At 40.9% G+C, this 9,401-nt stretch overlaps 1 protein-coding gene across 3 annotated transcripts in view; it reads left to right on the plus strand.

Moving 5' to 3' along the window:
* The window catches only part of LOC101864230 (nephrocystin-4), a 92,029-nt gene that overhangs the window by 48,404 nt on the left and 34,224 nt on the right, over positions 1-9,401 (plus strand). For all 3 annotated transcript variants that reach the window (XM_035970244.1, XM_005100243.3, XM_005100244.3), the window contains 3 exons: positions 3,681-3,936; positions 4,965-5,050; positions 6,468-6,656. In XM_035970244.1, coding sequence (XP_035826137.1) covers positions 3,681-3,936; positions 4,965-5,050; positions 6,468-6,656 — 531 coding nt within the window. The remainder of the gene's footprint in view (positions 1-3,680; positions 3,937-4,964; positions 5,051-6,467; positions 6,657-9,401) is intronic.

Raw genomic sequence — 9,401 nt, forward strand, 5'->3', positions numbered from 1 at the left:
AGGGGGGGGGGGGGGGGTTGACGAGTGTAGGAAGGGGATTTTCTGTTGTTGCTTTGTTGGTTTTTAAAATAATTTTTAGTTAGCCTTTTGGTTGCTGATTTTGAGCAAGGATAAAATAAAGAATGTAAGACAATAAAGACCGAGTGTCATGGTAAAACAAACACTGGGTCGCCACCGCTCGGAGAACAAGCGGCACTTCTGTCGCAAGTTCATGTTAACGTCCATTGTTACTTTGTTACAGATTAGGTAAACAAAACAGTGACCAGTCACTTCATCATGTACAATTTATATGATTTGTGGGCGGGGATTATAGCTTATGACAGACACACGCTTCCCTCACCACTTGTTGAAAATGTATTGTTACCTATTAGTCAACTTGGGAGGGACTAACAATGATGACAGGTGAATGAATTATGACGTTCCGTCCACAGCGTCACAGGCCGATTTAGAATTTATGACAGAGCATTGGGCGATTATAGAGACCATGCCTGGCCGCCAGAGGCAGGTAAATTTGGCTGTGGGTTGATAAAATTAGGTGGCCATGGCCGCGTTTAATTATACAGAAAAAACGCAAGGGGGGAAATTGAAAGTGGCAGTCTGTACAGGTAGCCATATTATGCAGGTGGCTGTCACAGCAGGTTCGACTGTACTTGGTGTTTGGATTTTATTGGTTTGGTGTGAGCTTTATTTTTGTTTGGTGTGTTCTTTTTAGAACCAGTGTTGTATAATTTTTCATCTCCTGATCCCTGTTGTGGAGAGATTTACTTCACGTTGGTTTCTTTCCTTTCTCATCGTCATATATGTTGCCAAGCCATGTTTCTGTTCTGATGCTTTCCATTATTTCACTGTTTATCGGCATGACACACTGTGGAGAACTCTCAAAGGATTAACCACTTTCAACATTCCATCTGTTCTTCTCTTTGAGTTTTGCTAAAACACTACACACTTTTTTCAGCTTTTACTGATAATTGAAGCTTTGAAAATAAAAGTGAATTCATGATATTTTTATTTATGAAATTTTTTATATGAATGTGTGTGCCTAGCTTTTCGTGGTTTTTAAGTTTGCTCCTTAAACTCTGAGGCAGCACAACAGTTTGGACCAAATGAAAGCTGCAGGAAAAAAGTAAATTGACCAGAATGATTGCCCGGCGCCTTTTTAGACCTCTCATCTCATTTTTGGTTATGCAGAATTGCAGCGTCAGACTTCTCAAGTTGTTAAGTTTTTCTAGAGTGTTTTTTTAATGGTATAGCATTGCTGTCAACTATTTTTTAAACTGAAAGTCTCAAGGGGGAATTCGTAAATGGGTGCTGAGAGAAATGTAGATTTTAGGCTTGGAGTTTCTTTTGCTTTGTCTAAAAATTTTTTGTTTGTTCTTGTTGTTGTGTCTGCTTCCAGCCCGCGTAGTCCCCGCAGCCCACGGTCACAACAAGGTCTTAGTGTGGGCTTCCGGGGTCACCCCTCAGCCAGCAGACGACAGTCTGAGCTACCAGCTTTGTCCCAGACAACTGGCTCATTACTTTACCAGTGCGGACAAGTTTTTGTTGTGTTGTTTTTCTGTGACTAATTTACTCTTTTTGTGTTTGTGTGCGTGTTTAGGAGGGACTGTTTTGAGTGCTGAGGTGTGACATTAACCGCTGTGTGGTATTCCTTTAACCAACTGACTTACAAAGACCCAATCAGTCTCTCGCTGTGATAATTCTAACCTGTCTTTGTTTCCTCTCACAATTTAGAATTACATTGCACGCAGACATGGTTACCGCATTGCTTTGCTGCATAGTTTTTTTCAAGAGAAAACTGAACAAGATGTTAACATCATGGTTTAATGTGCCTTACATCTCTCATTGTTATTTTTGCCTTGTCTATTTTTTGGGGTTTAGCCAGAAGTTTAATTGTATCAATGAGTAATTTGTTTGTAAGTCACATCATGTGACACAAAGATAGATCATACACGCATAGCTTCTCATTGATAAACCCATTGGCCTTATCAAGTTTTAGTAGAGTCATAGTTAACTGTACCCATTTAAGAAATAGTGTTTAAAAGTAAACCAGTCTTATTTGGGAAGTTTAGTATCTTAATGTTCATTTCTTTAGTTGTCATATTTAACTTTAATGGTACTTTTCTTATTTTTTTCTCTTATATTTCACTTCATGTCTTACTTTTCTTACTTATGTGTTTCATGTTCAATGATACTGTTGTGTTATTTCCATGGTCTGTTACACTATCTTTTTTTCAGCTTTGGGAAATTTCCTAGTTTTGAAGAGAATGAAGTACTGTCCAGTTTTCAATCGTAGAACATTAGTTTTAGTAGCTATTTCTTCTACCAAGCAATATTTTATGTTGTATTTTTATTGTCATAAAGTGTCAAATATGTTGTAAAAGATTGTACATCTTTACAGAACTTATGCTTCAGAAATCATAGGTCACAGGGACTCTCATAGAATATTAACATCAACTGGCATGATCTGAATTTTTATTCTCGCCCCTCCCCCCTCACCCCCTCTATCCCTACCCATCTTTCCTCTCCCCCCCCCTTCCTCCCTTGAAAATATTAAATTAATAGGCTTTTCCTTTTCTATCCTTCTAGTTGCTATTATCTTCTCCTACTCAGCAACTGGGTAATCACCATTACAGGTTTAAAGCGATTCTCTTTGATATAGCAGATGCCTGAATTTAAGTGCTTTCAAGTTTTCATGCAATGAAGTGCCCTTATTCTACAAGGTCTTACCAATCTACTGTGATGTGTTTTCTAGAACGATGAATGATGTACCAGCTATGAACAAAGAATTTTCTTCACAGAGTGACCTCTTTTATGGATTTAACTGTTGCTTGTTGCACGTTTTACTTGATGCTTACATTGTTGTAAGATTTTGTACATACTGGTACTGAACACTTTGCTTTGCATGCAAATTTCAACTTGTGACCTTTGCACCATTTGATGTGATGTGTATTGTTCGTGTAATTTATTTGTTAGAGTCTTCTCCTGAAATATTCTGGACCCTCAATTCATTTTTGCCGCGTTACTCTCTATAGGACAGCGAGGGATAGTTTATCCATATATATATTAATAATTGTAGTCTGATGCTTTTCATTGAAGATTAAAATAAAAGGAAGTTGGGGCAGGCTCTCCTTTAAGAAAAAACAAAATCTTCTGCGAAGTCAGATGAAAGGGGGAGGGGGGGGGGGGGTCGCAATGTCTCTGTTCTGCCACATGGCTTTGTTGTTTTCCAGGTATGTTAAAATAGATTGGTTTCTCTAAAAAAATGCAACAGTTCTATCAGAAGTTATTAATGAAGATTGTTTGAAATAAAACCTGCCCTGTCTTTTGAGGATCAACTTCTTTGCAAAGCTGTTGACTTCATGTGGCATGAATCTCTGTGCTTGATGCATTTACATTCTGTTTTTGTTTTGGATTGCTGCGAAAGTTTTTGGTTCATTCTTTTATGAACTTTAAAGTATGTGCAGTTTTTGCTTTGCTCATCAAATGAATCATAGAGTTGTTTTATTTGTTATTTTCCTTTTACAGAAAATTAATACATACTTGTATATTCTCTTTCCTCCCATTCTTCTCCCCTTCATTACCACCCTTCTGCCCCCCCTCCCCCTCCATCCCCTCCTTTTTTCTAACGACCCCCACCTTTCTCAAATTCTGGTACTTTCCATCCCCCGTCCCATGTACAGACCTCAGGCAGCAGCAGCAGCAGCAGCTGCAGCCGCAGCAGGAATGGTTCCCGATGCCTCTGGCATGATACAGTACCCCGGCGGCCACATGGCCCAGTACCCCGGCGGCCACATGGCCCAGTTTCCCGGAGGCCACATGGCCATGCCACAGATGACGGTGGCCCAGCAGCAGCTCATGTCTATGTCCAGCATGTACCCTCAGATGTACACGCCCCCGGCCGGCCTGCAGCCTATGGGCATCATGCACATGCAGGAGGTGAGTCCGTTGTTGAGACTGAGTCTTCTTTTCCCCTGTTGTTTCTGTTTGTCTGTTTTACTTTTTCCCCAACACTAAATGACTGTTAACTCCTAGTTGACGGCACGCCAGTTTAGCTGGGGCATGGCTTCATTCTATTGTTAATAGTTATAACAAAATTCTACCACACCTCAGAAGAAATTATTCGTTTTCTTTTCAATTTATTGTTTATTTTATTTAGATAGGTTAAATTGGAGCTGAGTCATAGGGAAGTTTGTGGTGCTATAAAACTGGATGACAAAGATGGAATAGCATGCAGTATACAGTAAGAGTTAATGTGTCGATATGTTCCTCTTTACTTATCATGCTACTGGTAAAGCTAAACATAGGGGTGTGAGAGTCCAGTATTTTGGACTTGAGTCCTAGTCCCAAATAATTATGAAATGTTCAAGTGAGTACTCAGTGCCCAAATCCTGAGCACAGGCTCAATGTATTATTTGCTGATCCCTAAACCAAATTTTACTAATTGATTTATAATAACTATAATAGCATAGCTGAAAAAGAAATGTTAATTGTAAAAACAACAAACAAAGATATGAAGATTGTTGAGATGATTTGAACAGTGGACAAAGAAAAAGAACCAAGGAAGAAAAAACAATACAATGGAGCAATGAACAAAAACGGTGTAACTTGCAAAACCTTGTTTCTTCTTAAAGCCCTCACAGGGGAAAAAGAAAGTAACCTTTTATAAATGCATAAACCCATGCATAAAGAGTTACCAATAAACATTCTTTATATATAATCAGTCATATTTGAGTGCTTTTATGAAATTTATGAATTTGTGAAATTTAATTGTATCTGTGGTTGGTTGGCGGGTGCTCTTGTGTGGTCTGCTCCTTCTTTCCTATCAAACTCCTGTCATCCTTATCTTCCCTCCTTCTTTTTTGTGTTTGTTACTCTCTTGTAACACCTCTAAACTTTGGCACTTATATGACTTTATTGTGTTGCAAGTGCCCTAAAACTCTAACTAAAACTGTATCTGTTCCCAGACTGCTGCCCAAGCATCAGAGCTGAGAGACTTGCCCTTCACACCAGTACACGCTCTGTCCTTGGCACCTGGACCTTTGCCCAGAGGGTAAATATTTCTGTTGATTTTGTGTCATCTACAACATAAGCAAAGTTGTTTAGTATGGTACAGCTCTCTGCATCTGTTTCTGTCGTTACCTCTTTCACTATGTCCTGAAAACTGAAACTGAAACTGAAACCGTGAGTGGTTGGCAGGTGCTCTGGTGTGGTTTGCTCCTTCTTTCCTATCAAACATCTATCGTCTTTATCTCCCCTCCTTCTTTTTTGTGTCTCTTGTAACACCTTTAATCTTTGGCACTTATATGACTTTATTGTGTTGCAAGTGTCGTAAAATACTAAAACTAAACAAAAACTGAAATTTTAGCGATGTTTTTTTTAGATACTTCAACCATTCTTACTTGCAAAGTAAAACCAAGCTCTACTGTGAACTAATGTGAATACAGCCAACTTGTGTCCCGTGGGCTCATATTATTATGACCTTATGCCAGTGCCATAAAATTTTTACCATACTTTACCAAACAAACTATGTCCTGATCTGCCTGCCTACCTGCCTGCCTGCCTGCCTGCCTGCCTGCCTGTCTGCCTGCCTGTCTGTCTATCTGTCTGTCTGTCTGTCTGTCTGTCTGTCTGTCTGTCTGTCTGTCTGTCTGTCTGTCTGTCTGTCTGTCTGTCTGTCTGTCTGTCTGTCTGTCTGTCTGTCTGTCTGTCTGTCTGTCTGTCTGTTTTTCTCTCTCCCTCTTTCCACTTCCATGTTCCCTCATTCTCTTCCCAATTTTTCTTTTCCCTTCCAGAGTTGGCAGAAATGTATAATAATTGAATGTTGTAATGAAGGGGACAAAGTTATCCAGCTGGTTATGCAGCCGGGGGTTTGGTTTGTACTCAGTTATGTAGATGACTTGTTGTAGATGGCTGAGGTTAAGGTGATATATTTTACTTTTTCACAGTCATAATTCAGTTGCCTTTGTCATTTTTGTTGCTGTTTTTTTTTTGGTGTTAACTTCTTTAAAAAGACAGTGCTTACTTAAGCCAACCTTATGACTTATCCAAATGTGTTGAACCCAAACCTTGCTCTTCTGAGAATGCAAAGCAGGTTTCAGGCATTTTTACTACACTGCTACACCAATAACTGAAAATCCAAACAGAAAAAGAAAAGACTTGCACAATTGTTATATGATCGTCATGACACTTAATTTGCTGTTCTTTTTGTTTAAAAAAAGTGGGTTTTTTGTGTGTCCCTCCCTCTCCTTCTCTTCTTCCTCTGTCCCCCCCTCCACCCTTGCACCTTCTTCCACCTACTTCCTTCCTTCCTCTTCTCCTCCACTCCCCCCCCCTCCTCCTCTACTCCCCCTTCCTCCTCCACTCACCTCCTCCTGCCTTCCGCCCTCCCCCCACCACTCTTCCCCTATCTCCTCCCCCTCCCTCCTATACTCCTCTGCTCTCTCCCTCCCTCCTCCTTCCCCTTCCAGAGGCCGTGGCTTATCCCGAGCAGCGTATGCCAGACTGTACGCCGCTGGCTTCCCCCCCCTGTTGGATCGTAACGGGGACCCGCCGGAGGTGATAGACCCTCAGGGCCACCATCTGGTCAACCTGACCAAAGAACAGGCTGATCCTCTGCAGTCCAATGAACTGATTTTTCAGTTTTTGGCTTATTCCAAGTACGTTTGGAGCAGTGTTTCTGTTATTGTTAGTGGTTATTGTTTGTGCTGTTGTTGCAGAGTTTTTTTGTGGTGTTATTTGTGTGTGTGTGTGTGTGTGTGTGTGTGTGTGTGTGTGTGTGTGTGTGTTAGTGTGTGTGTGTGAATGTGTGTGTGTATGTGTGTTTGTAAGTGTGTGTTGTTGAATTGTCTCACAATGTGCACTTTCTGTCTTTTGATTTGGATTGAATTCACGTCTTTTGCGTGCTATGACCAAAAGCTTAACCATAACACCTAAGTCGCTGGTCATTATCTCTCTGAGGAGTTGTTTTGATTCTTACTGTTTCCTCATGATAAGAATGTTGTGGTTACCTTCATCATTGAGGTCACATATCAGTTGAAGCTGTCGGTAGGCTGTACTCATTGGATAATGATTCAATTTTTTTGTAGGCCTATTTTGAATAGATGTGGGTGGTTCGTGGGTGCTCTGGTGTGGTTTGCTTCTTCTTTCCTATCGAACATCTATCGTTCTTATCTCACCTTCTTCTTTTTTTTTGTTTGTTACTCTCTTGTAACACCTCTAATCTTCTGGCGCTCAGCTCATATGACTTTATGCAGTTGCGAGCGCAGTAAAACCTCTACAAAAAAAATATATTAAAAAATACAGTGGAATCCTGTTATAACGAGAGGGATGGGACTGGTGCGAAATGTCCGTTAGAGCAGGATTCTCGTTATAATGGATCCAGTAATAAATTCAAGGGAAATAGTAAAGAAGGCCTAATCTATAATGAGTTTAGTGTTCTGTTTATTCCTTTTTGTACTTCCCCTAAAGATGATTTTGTTCAACATGATCTCTAAGTCTTACTTGATTAAAACTCGAATCAGGTTTCTTTCTCTAGCACTAGCAATGTTGACAGCTCGGCGTTGGCAATCAGAAAGAAGGGGCTCTGGCTCCAGGCTAACTCGCCCGCTGTGTTGCCCCCCCAACCCACTGCACCCTGTGATGCGTTGCGTCTGCTTGCGCACGTCACACTTTCGCTCCATCTATCACAGCATTGTGACCTCTCCATCCCGCACCAGAGAAGTGAGAGGGACAGCAGGCCTAGATAATCTAGACTGGGCTGGCCTATCAGTATCAGGCGATGCATTCTGCGTGTCTGAGCGTGCCACACCCTCCCCACTCATTCGCTCAATTCTTTGTTGGTTCGTGTGGGCTCTCCCATTCTTTGTTTCACTGGATCACAAACAACTTTCTCAAATGGCGATGTTTAATGGGCGATGTACATGATACGAGGAATTTTCTAGGGATTTGACTTTCTAACAGTTTTTTCAAGTGATATAAGTTAATTATGATCTAATTAGGAGAATGATGACGGAAATCTTTTAGTTTTATCAAAAAGCTGGCCTCTGTTGCGGTGGCAGTCGTTTTCCACAGAAAAAATTGGAATTTAAGCCTCAAACTTGACACACAAATACACAAACACATGAACTGTGATCATAGGCAAGGACTTTTTTCTAACATGAAAAATAAGAAAAAATATCCATATATCACAGGGTGACTTCCGAAAAGTACGAGTACAAATACAAAAAATCAGGAATATTTCAAAAAGTGATTAATATTTCGAAAAATCCTTGCCTATGATCACAAAACAGACTATACTGCACCTTTGTGCCAAATTTCACATTTGTAGCTTAGTTTCAGAAAAACAATTGCCACCGCATGGTCACCTCCGTAAAAAAGTCATTTTGAGAAAAAAGCAATAAAAGATTTGAAATGAGTCCTACTGCAACCCACGCATTCTGTGTGTAGAGGTTTCGGTCAACAATGTTGTCCGGTCTTTCTGAACTCCAGTGAATGTCATTTCTTGTGTTCATGTCTCTGTTCAAGCACAAATAGGCTTCATCACGGAACCACTCTTTTCATGAATGAGTTATCACATTAGCTTGATCCCCAAGAAACCATGGACACCGTTTGATCCGTTCCCTGGCGTGGGAACGGGAAATGACTTGGTATTAATATCGAGGTCGTGTATCAAAATTTTATGAACAGAAATTTTCGAAGCATGGAAATCAACTCTCCCACGATGAACCTTGTCGTTTACCTTTCCTTTGTTAGACACAGACACACATGTCCGGCCTTTTAAAGTCTACATACTTTCCAAGGATGGTGTTGTTTGACTGCAGACTGAAGCCCATCCTATTGTTGATTTTCGACGATGACATTTTTTGTATGAGGCCTGCCATTTTCACTTATTATCCTGTCGTGAGTCTCAAGATCTAACCTGATCCAGTTGCCCCTCCCCTTTACCTATCTGAAATTGATAGCTTTCCATCTCTGACCGAGCTCCCCCTCCTTTGTCGCTACACACCGTTACGTTTTAACCACACGAAATAAGATTCAGTCTGTCTCGCAAATTCGGGAGTAGAGACAATTGCTGCAATGGTCAGGGAAGAGTTCACAGTTCGATGTGATCCCTCCTGGAGCAAAGTTAGGAGGAGAGCTCAGATGCGAGTGCGAAGTATGGGGAAAACAAACGCGTCGGTCAGTTCCCACCTTGGTGTGATCCCGTCAAGGGCAAACATTCATAAACAGTGTACCGTTTCATTGAGTTTTACTGGTGCAGTGTGTGAATCTATATGTGTGTATGTATACGTTGTAACCATCAGTGTCTGTGGCGTAGCGGTCATGTGCTTTTCCGTTGCACGCAGAAGACCCGACATACAGCAGGGAGAGAGAGAGAGAGAGAGAGAGAGAGAGAGAGAGAG

The sequence above is a fragment of the Aplysia californica genome, unplaced genomic scaffold (genome assembly GCF_000002075.1).
Source record: "Aplysia californica isolate F4 #8 unplaced genomic scaffold, AplCal3.0 scaffold00241, whole genome shotgun sequence".
Lineage (NCBI taxonomy): Eukaryota > Metazoa > Mollusca > Gastropoda > Aplysiida > Aplysiidae > Aplysia > Aplysia californica.